This window comes from Apodemus sylvaticus, chromosome 3 (assembly GCF_947179515.1).
Source record: "Apodemus sylvaticus chromosome 3, mApoSyl1.1, whole genome shotgun sequence".
Taxonomy (NCBI): Eukaryota; Metazoa; Chordata; class Mammalia; order Rodentia; family Muridae; genus Apodemus; species Apodemus sylvaticus.
In genome coordinates this window covers 152,455,778-152,471,582 of record NC_067474.1, presented here as the reverse complement: position 1 = coordinate 152,471,582, position 15,805 = coordinate 152,455,778, and the positions used below count along the sequence as shown (strand labels likewise).

General features: G+C 50.6%; 2 protein-coding genes across 3 annotated transcripts in view; both read right to left on the bottom strand.

Moving 5' to 3' along the window:
- Positions 1-7,187, bottom strand: part of Tmco4 (transmembrane and coiled-coil domains 4) — an 83,300-nt gene extending 76,113 nt beyond the window's left edge. Inside the window, exons 1-2 of one of the 2 annotated variants that reach the window (XM_052177862.1) lie at positions 7,089-7,187; positions 3,326-3,447 (exon numbers count right to left, since the gene is read on the bottom strand). The gene's annotated coding sequence lies outside the window, so the exon portion shown is untranslated. The remainder of the gene's footprint in view (positions 1-3,325; positions 3,448-7,088) is intronic. The other variant, XM_052177863.1, reaches the window with a different exon arrangement.
- Positions 7,188-12,005: 4,818 nt separating this feature from the next.
- Positions 12,006-13,135, bottom strand: Rnf186 (ring finger protein 186). Its single transcript, XM_052177869.1, has one exon. The coding sequence runs from the start codon at positions 13,133-13,135 to the stop codon at positions 12,293-12,295; it is 843 nt and encodes a 280-aa protein (XP_052033829.1). The 3' UTR covers positions 12,006-12,292.
- Between the last annotated feature and the right edge of the window lie 2,670 nt (positions 13,136-15,805).

The following is a 15,805-nucleotide window of genomic DNA, read 5'->3' as shown; positions in this document are numbered from 1 at the left end:
CATCAGCTCTTGTCCCAACTCTGTGTTCAGAGCCACTGTCGTCCTGGAACTGGCAGTGGGGACATTTATACCACAGGAAATGGCAAATGCACAAATTGCAATCTTTCCCCTAGAGATGGCTAACCAGCATACATATATGTACATGTATATGTATATGTAACTGTACATGCATATATATGTATATATTATACACACACACACATATATATATATATACATAATTTGAGTTATTTCTTAAAATATTTTTATTTTCTACGCATGGGGGGCATGTCTGCATATGTGACAGATGTGCAGGTGCCTGAGAAATCCAGAGGCAGCAGGCCCCCTAGAGTTGGATTTACAGACAGTCGTAAGCCATCTGATGTGGGTGCTGGGGTCCTCTGGAAGAGCAGCCAGTGCTCTGAGCTGCAGAGCCATCTCTCCAGTCCTCTAATATGTATTACAAAATGTTTACAGAGTTAAAAGGTCTGAATGGACTTCACTGACACGTTCATGATTCTTGACTCTTGGCCAAAAAACTAGAGGTTACTGGATTTTATTTTTCTAGCATATTATAATGAGCTTATTGACATTATAATAGAAAGAGATCAATCAATTTACAATCACACTGTGCAGGGCAGTGGTGGTGTACACCTTTAATCCCAGCACTTGGGAGGCAGAGACAGGCAGATCTCTGAGTTCGAGGCCAGCCTGGTCTACAGAGTGAGTTCCAGGACAGCCAGGGCTACACAGAGAAACCCTGTCTCAAAAAAAAAAAAAAAACAAAAACAAAAACAAAATCACAGTGTGTGTGTGTCTCTGTGTGTGTGTGTGTGTAACACACATGCCACAGTGTACCTGTGGGAGCCAAAGGACAGTTGGTGGATAATGGTTCTCTCTTTTTACTAAGTAGGAACCCCCAAATCGAACTCAGGGCCCCAAGCTTGGCAGTAAGCTCTTTTACCCGCTGATCCATCTTCCTGGGCCAGAAAAAGAAAAATTAAAGTAACAGTCCTGTTACTTTCTCCTTGGAAGAGAGTGTTTGGGGTTAGAACACTTGCTTCATGCAACCCAACCAACTAAAGGTAGCCTGTGCCACCAAAATGAGCCATTGTTTGGCCAACAGTCCCCGTCAGCAGCAAAGCAGACAGGCCAGTCACACAGAGAGGACAATCCTCAGCCACCTACAGTGCACGGATGAAGGAGCCCATAGTTCCAGCTCGGGGCTATGTGATCCTTAGGCTGTCCCCTCCCTTCCATCTAAGGACTATGGTGGCACCTGTGGGGGTAGGGGAGGTGGTGCCACCAGAGTTGTGAGCTCTGGTCCCTGGGGGCCCTCCATCCCGTGCTGTGTTCAAAATCAATGCCCACCCCAAAGTTAAACAGGGATCCTAAATGCGTGTGAGGAGACACGGATGCTAGGAAGCCCTGGATTCCTGTGGCAAAAAAAAAAAAAACCCTTGCCGTTGGTGCCAGCATCTAACTCTGTGTTCTGCGTTTCCCAGCAGCACCAGGGGCAGCAGCACCAGAGGTCATGATGGAGGGAGTAGCCTCCGTTCCCTAGCGCCTCCTGGAGAGCATGTCCTTTTCCAGGTACTGTAAAGACATCCAGGGACTCCAAACAAGGCCCATGTTTGATCTAGAAGAACACCATCTGGCAGGGTAACAAGTTTTACAGCCCAAGGGCCACCACACCCACAGTGTGGCTGTGTGTCCAGACTCGTGACAGACAGGGATGGTCTTGGAAAGACCTCATTGTGATCCTCAGTGATTGTGACTTTTAGCCAAGCAAGCACATTTCTATCACTAAGGAAAATGCTGGTCAAGGGACTTTTGTCACTCGTGGGACTGAGAGCCAGGCATTCTACAAATAGCAGGCCTGGGCCTTGAGAGCTTCAGAAAGTACCCAGTGGGCGTTTGTTGACTGGCACCAAATACAAGGCAGTGTGGTTTCTCCTAAGAAGAAAAAAAAAATCCCAAAGCCAGCATGGGAAAGGACATTAAGCATGGTCAATGTCATGTTTTAAGTCATCCGAATATTGCATGACCCGGGCCTTATGCATGTGTATCTGTATGTGTGCATGTATGTCTGTCTGTGTGTGAATGTGTATCTGTGTGTCTGTGTGTGCATGTGTGGCTATCTGTCTGTGTGTGCCTGTGTCTGTGTGCCTGTGTGTGTGTATACATGTGTCTGTGTGTCTATCTGTGTCTGTCCGTGTGTGCATGTGTGTCTGTCTGTTTGTGTTTGTGTGCATGTGTGTGTGTCTGTCTGTATGTGTCTGTATGTGCATGTGTGTGTGTTGTGTGTGTCTGTCTGTCTGTCCCGCTCACTCACACACACACACACACACATACACACATAGTTACAGAGACATACAGACAGGTAATCATAAGATGTTTCTGGAAGCAAGGACTCTAGCTCCCCCTGCTTGCCCCACCCATCATAATAGTCACCCAATGCCCCTGCCTCAAAGTCTAACTGACAGCTAGAGATGAATGAGGTATGTTAGGAGGTCTCCATGGCAACGCTCCCACCACAGAAGACCCCAGAGATCCTGGGACAACCTCCTTACATACCAGAAGGAGAAGATGCTGAGCCCAGAAGGTACCACCCTCCTCCCCTCCCGCCAGCAGCCTGGAGGTGGGCAGGAGGGAGGATGGGTGCAGGACAGGCTCTGTGGTCTGTGCCCACATTTGCCGCTGCTCTCTTCCCTCTTGCTGGGGCCCTGACACGAGCCACCCATATTTCCACAGGGGTCACTGAGGAGGTGCCTCTCCAGTCCCCTGTGTCTTTCTGCCATTCGTCAGACACCATGACGACAGCATCATTGCAAGGCAGTCACACTGAACCCCTCTGCTCCCTTCTCACTCAGGCAAGGCCTTTACGAAGCGGACAGGGCCACGGGCAATCTGGGCCCACGGTTCTGCTAACAGCCTCCCCCCTCCCCCGATTCTTTCCTTCTCCCTCTGCTGCCACCCTACCCTGCTGTTCCCAAGTCCTCCAGACACTGGGAGCACGGCCTTTGTACTGTCTGTCCCTTTGATGAAATGCTCTTTTCCCAAGATGACCATGGCGGGTGGGGTTGGGATGGAGTGGGGGTGGCGACTAACTCTTCAAGCCACCACATCTGCCTCCAGCTCTAACTTACGCAGTTGCCTTGGTCTGGGCCCCCATGTGCAAGTGGGGCTCTTTACAGGAACAAACCATGCTAACACCTCTGCTGAGGTTTCCTGGGGCAAGACTGTCCCACCCCCACCCCCACCCCCACCCCCATTCTGCTTCACAGCAGCCTTGGGAGGAAGGCACCACCCTGTCCCCACGTGACCCGAGGAAGCCAACGCTTACCACAAGTGGAGGTTACATCCCTGGTATGCGGCAGTCCTACTATGCACCCTAGGCCAGTGTGACTTCAGATTCCAAGCTCAGTGACGGAGTGGTTTGTCTAGCACACACACAGGCTCCTGGCACTGAAGAAACAATAAGATACAAAACTAAATAAAACGGAACCCCAAGTACTTTTTCTTCTGATGTTTTGCTACCTGGATTCAACTGCCACCAGTCATCCTTGGTTTGTAGAGCTGACACAGGGCCACTGTCTCTGAAGCCATAGTCTGAGTCCTACCCTTCCCAGTGTAATAACCTTGTGTGTCTGCCTGCTTGACCAGGAGCATCACAGACTGTGAAGTCCAGGGCACGAGTGTGTCCACCCCAGGACCCCAGGTCCTCACAAGAGCTCTAGGTTCACACAGACATAATCACCCTAGTCCTGGTTAACTCTTCTGCCTTGATTTATCTGCTCCAGATGTTGTCTGACAAGAAAGTGGCACTCTGGGTTTGCTGTTTGAGGTACCCTGAGTGATAGCATCTGGCAGAGAGGCAGCTAAGCAAATGGATGGATGGATGGATGAAGGATGCCTTGCTCTACAATTGAGAAATGACTCCGTATATCTTTGTGAAAAGGCAATGGGTTTTATAGACAACTGAAACCCCACCGGGCAGTGGTGGCACACACCTTTAATCCCAGCACTTGGGAGACAGAGGCAGGTGGATTTCTGAGTTCAAGGCCAGGGCTATACAAAGAAACCCTGTCTCAAAACCAAAACCAAAACCAAAACCAAAACAAACAAACAAACAAAAACCCCTGAGGCCCCCAGTTTTCTCAAGAGGTTCCTTCTGCTTTCATTACTGACGTCTAGCAGGCAGCCTCTGGTTCTATTCTAGAAGTCTCGGGCAGGCACACTCTGGCTGGCAATTTGAGTTTGTTTCCATTTGGGTTTAACCTCTGACACAGGTCCCATGACTTGAGCATGAGCAGCCGAGACATTTGGAACGCAGAGCTGGGCTGGGCTAAAAATCTGATGAGTGAGAGATTTATCAGGGAGAGGGGTAGGGAGGAGGTGTGGCAGAGAACTGTTGACCAAGCGCTCTGCCGCGCTCCAGAGGCTACAGCAGGCACAGGAGAAGGACCTTAGAGTCCACGACACAGAATTTTGCTCTTGACCCAAACATGGAGCCAGGCTGGGTTTTAAGCAGAGGGTAGCACCGCGGCGTAGATCCAACTGTCAGGCAGGGAGGTCAAATGGAAAAGACTAAATTCTTCCTGCCATGACGCATTCTGCGGCTGTCTACTCCTCTGCACCCCGAGCCTATGCTGAGAGGCAGTATTTCAGAGCCTAGGGTCTCTGCCGGGACAAAGTTTGCCCAGCATGCACGAACACCGCCACAACCCCACAACCCCCGTCCATCTATCTTATCGAAGCACAAGGAGGTAAAGGCTAGAGGATCAGAAGATCTAGGTGGTCATCCTTGGCTACATAATGAGTTCAAGGCCAGCCTGGGCTACATGAGACTTTGTCTCAAAAAACACTGAAGACATCATATAAGAGGACTAATAATGGCCTAATGTAGGGACCACCTTCAGGTCCCTATGTCCTCCAAACCCAGGCTCTGGTCTAGTCTTCCCAGTCACACAGTATCCAAGTTCAGGCTGAGCAGCAGGGGCCTAAACCAGTCAGTTGTGCCCCCAGGCACGCCAAAGCCTGGGTCTACACAGGCTCCAAGGGTGCTAGACATCACCCTGATTTGCTCCTTCAGTCCTGTGTCCAGCTTGCAGACAGGTAATTTGCTGAGGTCCCTGTTTGCTGGGGGCCACTCAGGAAGATGAGGAAAACACCCCATCCGAGCCCCATGGGAGTTGGAGGAGAACAAACTGACATGCAGAGCATGAGGTAGGTCTTTCATTTCCAGCCCTGGAGGGAGCCCCAGCCTCCACACCTGGAAGTCAGCCACCCCATCTCTTCAGCTAGCTAAAGTTTCTCTACTGAGAAGAACAGGTTATCAAGTCACTAGACCTGTGAAGAAATGCATCTCTGCTTGTTTGAGGCATAGCTCAGTGGTTTTTGGTACAAAAGAAAGCCTGAGTTTTGTCTTCAGCACCCCAAGCAAATATTGTTTTATCTTTCTTTTAAATTTTTATTTATTTTTAATTTTATGTACATTGGTGATTTGACCACATGTATGTCTGTGGGTGGGGAGGAGGTGTTGGATCCCCTGGGACAGGTGTCACAGACAGTTGTGAGCTGCCCTGTAGTTGTTGGGACTTGAACCCAGGTCCTCTAGAAGAGCAACCAGTGCTCTTAACCACTGAGCCATCTCTCCAGCCCTGTTTTTGTTTTTCAAGATAGGGTTTCTCTGAGTAGCCTTGTCTGTCCTGGAACTCACTCTAAATCAGGCTAGCCTCAAACTCACAAAGATCTGCCTGCCTCTACCTCTCAAGTGCTGGGATTAAAGACACGTGAGCCCCAATAAACACATACACACACATATGTAAATATGATTTTTTTTTAAAGACAGTTTCTCTGGTTGTCCTGGGACTCTCTATGTAGACCAGGTCAGTCTCAAACTCGCAGCAAGCAATTAAATCACAAGTGCCAGGATTAAAGGCCTGTGCCCCCATGCCTGACTTTAATTTACTTTTGATTTGGGTCCTGTGCTTTCGAATCCATGAAGCATCCTGACAGTATCTTCAGCACCGGGAGGGATTATGATCCTTTTGTGTTATAAGGAAATGGAGGTCTGGGGTGACACCCAAGGTGACACAGAGAGGAAGTGGCAGTACCAGGCTTCCCCGGGCTCCTAAGTTCATTGAGGGCATCTTTTAAGTCCAGGGGACTCTACTCACTGACCTATACGCAGATATTTGGGGAATGGGAAACTCAGGCTAGAAGAAGCATCTTCAGTGAGGCCCAGTGGTTCAGGTTTGGTACTGTTCTAACTGGGAGGATGGAGCCCTGGGTTCCTTCCTGACTTCTCCACATATGGGGTCTTTGGGGATTTCAGTGGCTTTGTCTCTCTCCCAGCTGATTCACCCTGAGGAGTCTTCACTGCTGTATTTTCAGAGCCTAAGCAGTGTACACGATAACACTGTGCTCAATAAATACACATTGAGTGGAGGCTTGGAAAATCTTAGTGGCCTCAGGATCAAACCTGCAGATTTAGCCAGTCCCTACTTCTACTCTAGGTCACCCCCGGGGAGGACAAGGACATCATGGAAGCCAACTTTGAACCTAACACTGGGTCAGACACTGAAGTCAGCTCAGCCCTTGTTATCCTCTTTGCTCTGACTGCCTGGTCCTGGCCAAAATCACCCCATTGTTCCCAGCCTCAGTTTTCCCGGATGTAAAATCTGCTCCTGAGTCAGTAAAGGGAAATGTCCCCCTACTCGGTAAATACCGGCATCAGGGCGAGAAGCCACGCCCCTGTCTCCGCAGGAAGGGGCCGGGCCTTTCCCGGACTCCGGGGCTTCTCGGGGAATAGAGTCTGGAGACGTGGAGGGTAGGAGCGGGTGCTTGGAGCGTCCAGGATGCAGGGGGCGTCCAGTGGCCCTGCGTGACCTTGGGCAAGGTCCTTTCTTCCCTCCCAAACCCAGCGCCTCATCTTTCAGAGGAGTGTTCGGTGTCCTGGGCCGTGCTGACAGGCAGGGGCCGCCGGCATGCTCGCAGGCGTCAGTTTCCCCTCCAGCCACCCAGCTCGAGTCCCGAGAGCACTTCCGGGTCCGGAAGCGCAGTGGCGGCGGTGTGGGGGCGATCGGGGCTCCCCGCGGGCTTACCTGGAAGTGGCAGAGCGATGGGACGACGACCGATCTCCAGGCAGCCCTGCTACTCCCGCCCCGGCGCTCCCCGCCCGTCCTCGCCCTGGCCCAGCCGCCCAGCACCGGCCCGGGCCGGTCCCGCCTGCGCAGCCCTAGGGCCCCGGCCTTCCGGGCTGGGCCGGGCGCAACGCCACCTAAGCCACCAAAGCCATCGCCGGGGTGCTGGCCTCGGGACGGGCCCTGCACATCTGCGCTCCCCTTCCCCCAGGAAGCGGGGCACGGGAGGGCTCTGCAGAGAGTGCTCGCCAGGGGTTCGGCTGGCTGGAGGGGAGTTCGAGCAGACACTTGAAGGGGAAACTTGCAGATTTTGCCGCCACACTTGGAAAGAGCATGTCCCAGAAGCAGCCTCCCCTTCCTGAGCACACTGCTCGGTGAAGTTTGCAACATCCACGCCTTCTGAGCGTTCTTTCACTTTCTCTAATGCTCGCAAGTTTTGCACCCACTGCTCTTCTGTCCCACGGGCCTCTGTTTTGGGGTTCCATTCCTGTGAACTAGCCACCCACTTAGCTCTAGCCATTGAACAAATATTTGCTGAGCTATGTGCCAGGTTCTGTACCAAGTACACCAGGCCTTCGGGTCCATATTTTGATTGTGAAGTTGATTGTTTTCCTGTTTGCCAATTTACAATCTGGGTATCCCACGTTAGAACTTAAAGTCCCCAGGAATTGGGGATGGGGTGGGGTCTCCCATGCCTCATCCACTGCTCTCCTCAACTTGGGAATTGACTCTTGTTGCCCTAGCAACCTGTCGGCCATCCTGGCCAGGGCTGGAATATGAGTCATCATGACCGCTAAAGTCGTTTGCTCTTTCTCCTGGAGAGGATAGGTTGGAGTTGTAAGCGGAAAAAGTACGCAAGCAGACAGGTCAGACGTGCCGCATTCCAGCCCTGAGCCTGTGACTCAGGATCCTAAGGGAATGCCACCTCCATCACCTGATCTCCCTATCGGCCAATCAGGACCTAGAACAGCAAGCGGGTTATTGTAGGTCAAAAAAGACCAGTTGTGGAGGGTTGAAGGATTCTAGGCTGAGAATTCTGGGCATCACTAAGGTGGGGAAATAAACATACCAAGGTGGTACCCTCTTTCTCCCCCCCCAAAAAAAATTAAAAAATTTAAAGATCCTATTGTTGGCTATGTGGAATGGCTGGAGTAGCCAGAGGCCGCCAATTAAGAAGTGGTTCTGGGCTGAAGCAGCCAGCCTCAGCCTGAACCTCTAACTTCCTCAGCCTCTCGGGTGTGAGACGGCCGCCATTTTTTTTTTATTTCAGCATAAGCTGATTTAGTAAGTTCTTGATATGAAAATAAGTAAATGTAACTCTGAAAGTTAAAAAAAGAAGACCACTCGCTAATGGAGAAAGGAATAACAATAGATAAAGGAAATCAATATGGAAGATGGTTTTAGAAAAGAAGTCACACTCAGTACAAAGTGGTCCCTTAGGCGGGGTTTGGGGACAGTAAGGACGTAGAACACTGAGCAGCAGAGCCTGTGCTTTAGTCCATAGCCACATATCAATATTGATTTTTTAAAGTCTTGACCAATGTATCAGTGTTAAGATTGGAAAGTAGGGCAAAGGGCACATGGATTTTTGCTGAGGACTCTGCACTGTTTCTGAAACTCTCCCCGTTGGTCACTCCAAAGCCCTTGTCCCACACGTTTGCTATACAAGTGACAGATTGAGTCCTTAGTGTAGTTATTGGTCGCCTCTGGGCTAAGTCCTGCTTTGCCTTTGTTTAAAAAGAAGATGGGGCCTGACAGTGAAGTGCTGAAACCACAGCTTCTTGTTGCAGCGTGGTTCCAAGGCTGAGGCAGGGGGATCACAGGCTTGAGGCCCTCTGGGGCTTTACAGTGAGTCAGAGGTCCTCCTAGGTAATTTAGTGAGACCACTGTCTCAAAAATAAAAGGGTGAGGAAGGCTACAGCTCAGTGGCAGAGCCGCAGCCAGGCAGGTTCCTTCTCTTGATATCCATAAAGGTAGAAAATTAAAGCATATAAAACTACCATCTGGGTAAGATACTAATGGGCATCTAGGGCTGGGCAAGGCGCTTTTAGAGTTTGAGGGCAGCAAACAGCCTCTCCACAGAAAGAACTGAAGACAGTGTTCTCCCTGAATGATTTAAGGCCCTTTAACATGTGGTCATGTACTAGCTAAAAAAATGTATTTTGTATCACCAGGATATGAGTCTCAGACATTAAAAGGGTATCAGATTACGGGATGGATGTCAAGGGTCCTCTTGTCTTTATTGGAGGTTGGCCCCAGGGTCTCAAATGAGTGTTAAGCTATGGAAGTATAGCCCTACCCCTCTTTTTAGGTCAGAGGAGGACAACAGGTGTCCTGCTCTGTCACTCTCACCTTTTCCTCCAAGGCAGGGTCTTGACACCTTCTGTAACTTCCTTCAGTGTGGGCCAGAGCCTGTCCCTGAGCCTGAGGCCTCTTGGCTGGTCCCTTCCACTCACATTCATCCCTCGGTAGCACTGACTGACTTCACTGCCCCTCTCCAGGACAGCCGTGACCTTGTCTACACTCTTGTCCCCAAGCTGGGAAGTTCCAGAAGATGACCAGGTCAACTTCAAAGGGACAGTACTGTTAGAACATCTTTGCCCGGGGACCACAAAGATGCCTTGGCTGGGACCCACCCTAAGCCAGGAATGACAACAAGGGCTTGTGGGTCTAGGTCCCAAGCTAAGGCACAGGACCGTAGTCATTTGATCAGATGAGGATATTCTTCAAGCCTGGGGCTCAAGTGTTTTTACCTGTGGGGTTCCGAGCAGGAAAGACTGGAGGGGGTTAGTCAGTGAGCCCAGACTGCTTCTTATCATTCTTCCTGTTAAAACTTGGTCGTCTCTTAATCTCATGGTTCCTGTAGTTAGTCTCATATTTCCTGACACTTTTCCCCAAGCCAGTAGACAGTGATCGGTTTTCAGGTTTGTTCTATTTACAAAGAAGGCATCGCCTTGAGACAAAAACTCTGGGCTAATTCCTGAAATTTCTTTCATCGACTGGCTGTGCAACCTTAAGCAGGTACAGTCACCTTTCTGATCTCAGTGCCTTCCTCTGCACGGGAGGGAACAGAGTGGTTCTGTGCCACAAGGTTGTTAGAAAGCCAATAATGTGTCTGTGAGGGAAACGCCTGCCCGTCTTATGAGGACTGGACAAACACGCTCCCACCAAATGGTAACAGAAAGTATTTCCTTGACCAACTGAAGACTTGGGGGTGGATTTTGTCTCCAGGAAGCAGAATGAGCCTGGGGGAGTAGGTGGGGGAGACAACGTTCTTTTGCTGTCTGCCTGGCAGTCATCCCAAACGTCACACACCCAAGGCCAATGGGGGGATATGTCATCTGTTCACCCTCTGGGAAAGGGTGTTCTTCAGGACCACACAGGCTGCCTGTAAGAACCTGAGTCCGTGCATGCCCCCAATGTTCTCACTGCACCGGGAACTGTCTGAGCTTCTAAGAAAAAAATAAGAAGTTGCTGTCATTTTCAGGGCAGTGCACTGCACGCGTGCTTTTGCTTGCTTGGGTATTTATTAATTTTGTGACATCAGGGATGAATGGACTAGGGACCTTCATACACTCCAGACAAACACTTTACCACTGAAGTCCCCCCTCAGCCTGACACAGTCAGGCAGAAGGAGCCCTTGATGTGATCTCCTTGCAGACATTCAGAAGCAGGTGGTCCTTCATAAGCTTGTGCCTCAAGCCAGGCCCTGGGCAGTTGGGACATCCAGGGCGTTTTAGGGCTAACTGAGTCAGACTTAACTCAGTCTGGGGAAAGGGAAGTAGACCAAAGACCTTGCTCAACAGCATGTGACCACTAACCAGGGCCAAGCACCCAAGGACCCAGTGGCAGAGTCCTCTCATCTCTCCTGACAAAGGTTCTGTCACCATGAACTGTGCCCTCCTGTTATTCTCCTCCTGCAGGAAATGGGGTGAACGGGGACAGGACTGTGCATGAGGCCTGGGGAGTCCCTCCAGAGTTTTCAGTCTGATCACAGGGACTTTCCAAGACAAGCTTCCAGCTCCCATGCTGGGCTCCTTCCCCACCCCCTTGCCTGAGCCCTGATCCTAGAACCCACCAGAGCTCATTTTTGAGGGTGGATGTACCCCCGGGCATGAACAAGAATCCCAAATGGTCCTGAAGGGATGACCCAAGAACCTTTGTAGTGACGGTTGCTCTGAGACTGAGGTGGGGGTGGCATCGCCAAGGACCGTTGCATTTACGAGATGTTTTATCTTTACGACAAAGGAGCAAACAGGACCATAGATGTGATAAGAAAGAGAGGCGCCATCTGGAACGCTTTTGCTCTGTCATGTGGGTCTGGGAGTCTGATGGAGAGCTGGGTCCACTGTGTGTGTGTGTGTGTGTGTGTGTGTGTGTGTGTGTGTGTGTGTGTGTTCATTCCTCCTTTTAACCCTGGGATTCTCTGAGTCAAGCCCTCATGGTATACAACTGGTGGTCTCAGTGTGGAGCCAGGGGGCGATTCCTGGACCCACCCCCTCCACACCTCTCCATCTTTGTCTGCTGAACCTCCGATTCACCCCCCCCCCATACACACACACACTTTACAATTCCAATTCCATGTGTACTCACCCTGGTGTGGACCCTATGAGAAACCATAAGGAGACTTTTGGGACAGGTGTAGCAAGCAACTCTGGAGAAAGCCCAACAGTGCTCCCATGGGCGCTGGCACCCCAGGAGGGAAAATGTACAATGGCTAGAAATGGCCACAAACTTCCCAGCACTCAAAATATCAAAACCCAGATTTAAAAAACTGAAGCCAGCTACATGGATTACAAAAGAGACCTGGTTCTATTTGCTTTGTAGTAAGGTCAATGTCCCACTATGTCCACAGAGTGATATATACAAAACCCTGGAGCTCTGGAAGAGGGGTAGGGACCCCACCACCCTTGAGTCACTCATTCAGGGGGTAAGTCTCCTCCCCTTTCCCCCTTTCCTTCCTATGCTATACAAGGACAGACAGGTGCCACCCTGTTGTTCCTGCATGGAGTCCTTGATGCAACATGGCCAGTCTGGCTTTGACATGCAAGTCCAGTTCGAATGTGGTTTTGAAAGGAGGCTCCTAGCCCCTTACCCGTGCAGACTGTGAGGTCTAGGGGAGGAGGGAACCTTGGCAGTGCTGGGCCTGTAGAGATCCAGAGTTCTCAGGCAATAGAAGTGATCTGGGCTTGCTTTTGCTCTCTGCAGAACAGAGTCCTGGGGCAAGGCCAGTTGCTGCTCTGGCTCTGGGGGTGACAGCAGAATAGGGTGGACATCAGGAGCGCCAGGGCTATGACAAAGGCCAGCACCCACCGGATGACGCCGGGGTAGATAAAAGGCAGGATAAGGACAATGAGAAGAGCTAACAAGAGCAAATGGACTGCCAGGCGCCGGGCAGCGACACGATTGACACTCACTACATCTTGTTCGTCTACTCCCGTCCCGTTGGCTGGCCCAGCTGCTGAAGCCGCAGAACCCACCAGCCTCTGGGGACACAGGCGCACCTCTGGGCATGGCAGGGCCAGACGCCCCACCATTGCCTCCTGGTCTCGTAGGCTGCAGATGAGGCCTCCCGGGACAGCAGTGACCTTTCGGCACAGCGGACAGGGGATGGACCAGGTGTCTTCCTGCACGTATAGCAGAAGCTTCAGGCATACAGCACAGAAGGTGTGCTGACAACTCAGCAGCTTGGGGGACCGGGCACAGTTGTAGGGCTCTCGGCACACCAAGCATTCCAGGTCACCCTCCACAGAGATACTGAGACGCCCAGTGGGTCCCAAGGCAATGATGGTGCTTGTGGTGGTGGCACCTGCTGAGATAGGCTGTGGGGCCTCCGTGCAGGACATCCTGGGTACGGAGTTGGAGGGGTGAGGCTGTTCCGCGCAGGGGCATCCGCATGGGGTGTCCACTGGAGCTGCCAGGACTTGCGTGGGTTCCGGCCCCGTGGGGACGCTTCCAGCCTCCTTTCCGCTCTCCGCGGGTACCTGCTGACAGCAGATGTCTGGCATCTTGCTCTCCTTGTCGCCGGGCTTGTTTCTCCGCTTACGTTGGCCCTTTAGTTATTATTATTTCTTTACTCGAAACCCAGGGTTAATCAGTAACATGGAGACCTGGAGACTTTGAATTACCTGATAGAAGGGCCAAAGTGGGTGGAGTTTCATGAATCAGGACTTTGCTGTTGGGGCCAGGCCTGGTGATCATCTACATGACAACCGACGGATGCACTGTGATGACAGATGTCCCTGCTAAACTCTGGAGTGCACCAGTGACACCCTCACCCCCCAACCCCTGGCCAATCAAGGCCCCTGATGTGGGGAGATGAGCAGACTCCCCACAACCTTTTAAAAATGACATTTATTCTGTGTGTTGGTGTATATATGTGATACAGGCTACACATGCGGAGGTCGAAGGACTTGGAAGAGTCCGTTCTCTCGTTTCACTGTGGGGGTCCTGGGGGAGAGAACTCGGGTCTTCAGGATTGCTGGCATATTTGCTAAGACAACTCACCAGCCTTTAAAAATGCAACATATCAGACTTCGGGGCACAGAGAGGCCTGGGTGGGGTCTAAATAGCTATAGAATTCACCAACATCCCTGTGGTCCTGATGAGGATCACTGGGGAGCGTCCCTCTGAGGAAGGCCTCCAGAGACGGGATTCTGACCAGACCTTGTAGATTTCAGAATCAACGCAGAAGAGAGTGTTGGTGCTTTGAAGACATGGGCAAATGGGCGGCGTTAGGAAAAAGAGAGATATGCTGGGTGAAGTGTTCGGAAGAGGAAATTCTAAACAGAAAACCAAAACTATTAAAGTTCCCACTGACTCATTCAGTTTCTTGTCATCCTGACAGCTGGATTAGAAGCTTCTGGTTCTCAGGTATTTATCTATCTGGTCAGTGCACCGTGGGATCAGACACCTTAAGAATAGGCACCTAGCTTTAGGCACCAAGAGGCTTTTATTTGGGTCTTTTCAGGGCAAACTCTCTGGCCTGGGTCCTTACCAGTGGTCTCCTGGAATCCCAGCTCTGAGAGGAAGGTCTGGGCACAGGGGCAGGGTGTTGGCTTGTTGGCTGCCTGCCACGGGGCCTACCACAGGGGCAGGATCTTGCCGTGTCCAAGGTCTGGTTCCCAGTCTTGTGGAACTCAGCCATGTCAATCCGTGCAGATTCTATTGGCCTCTGGGCAGCTGGCTTGAGCCGGTAGGACTCACGTGAGATGGCAGATAGGACGCTGTGTGGCAGTCACGAAATCCTGTCCCCCTTACCACGCCTGGAATGAGAGAGCTGGGATGGATGTCCTTTCCCTTAAAAAAAAACAACAACAAACAATAACAAATCAAAACAACAAACAAAACAATAAACAACAAAAACAAAACAACAACAACAAACAGTGCTACAGTGAATCCAGAGATTGCTTGTCAGTGGCTACTAGTATCAAGATCTTTGGGTTAAATTCTTGCCTCCATCCCTAGGGGCTGTGCCTGCCTCAGGCTGTGTGTGTGACCCCCATCAGTGCAGGTTCTTGCTTTGTCTCCCCCTCAAAGACCCCTCATTCTGTATCCAGCCCCAAGTTCCATTTTTTCTGCCTTAGGCTGGGTCGGCAGGGATTTCTTTCTACCCCAGTTTCTACCAGGTTCATAGACGCCTCCTTGGCTCTAGCCCTTGGTCTTCTGTGCCCTGTGTTTTTGACTTTCTGACAGTGGTCTGTCTTCACTTTGGGTGATCACTGCTTCCCCACAGTCCTCTTATATTGGTCTGTGCTAGACGTAGTGTGTGTGTGTGTGTGTGTGTGTGTTGGAGGGGAGGCGTAGAGAGGTAGGGGAATGGGGACAGTATTGGGGGGACACATCATGGGATTCAGGGTGGAGACTGGCTGATGCTGAGAGATTCCATCTGGCTGGCTGCAATTATTGGTTCTAGTCTAGAGTATGGTCTAAGCAACACCAATGAGATCGGATTCTGGGGCTCCTGTTGGAACCTGTGTGTGTTGCAGTGTGTGTGGGGGGTGATGGCTTTCTCCTGGGTTTCCAAGCTTAAGGATGAAGCCCTGTGCAAAGGGACAAGGCCACAATGTACAAAGGACTTGCCCAGAAATAAGGTGAAGCTGTAGGACATTCTTTTAGCACCTGGATCCAGTCAGGCCTGAAGCTAAAGAATATCATCTGTAGATTTTTTTTCAATTATATTAGTTTATGAAACATATTTTTCTTTTTCTTAGTACTAGGGCTCAAAACAAAGGCCTCGTGTGCCTAGGCTGTATGTAGGCACTCCCACCCCCACCCCACCCCCACCCCACCCCCACCAAGTCAAGTCAAATTGGATTTCTGTTCCCTGTAATTGAAAAACATCTGGATAATACTCTAGAAGCTGGGGAAAAGCAGCCTTGGCTCTCTGAGTGGGTGAGAATCTACAAGCTAGCAGTATACAGCCCAGGGTGATACACTGGCTTCTCCTGCCTTAGCATTATGTAATGTTCCCCCATCCTTCACTTGGCCTAGGGAGGTTGTGGGCAGGGGAGAAACTCATTCAGCCATATTCATATAATATATGATATATGATATGTGATATGTGATATATGAGATAGATGATATATGATATACAATATAAAATATATTAGATATATAAATATGTCATATATTTATATTATATAAATATATAAAAATATATTATATAAATATATTAT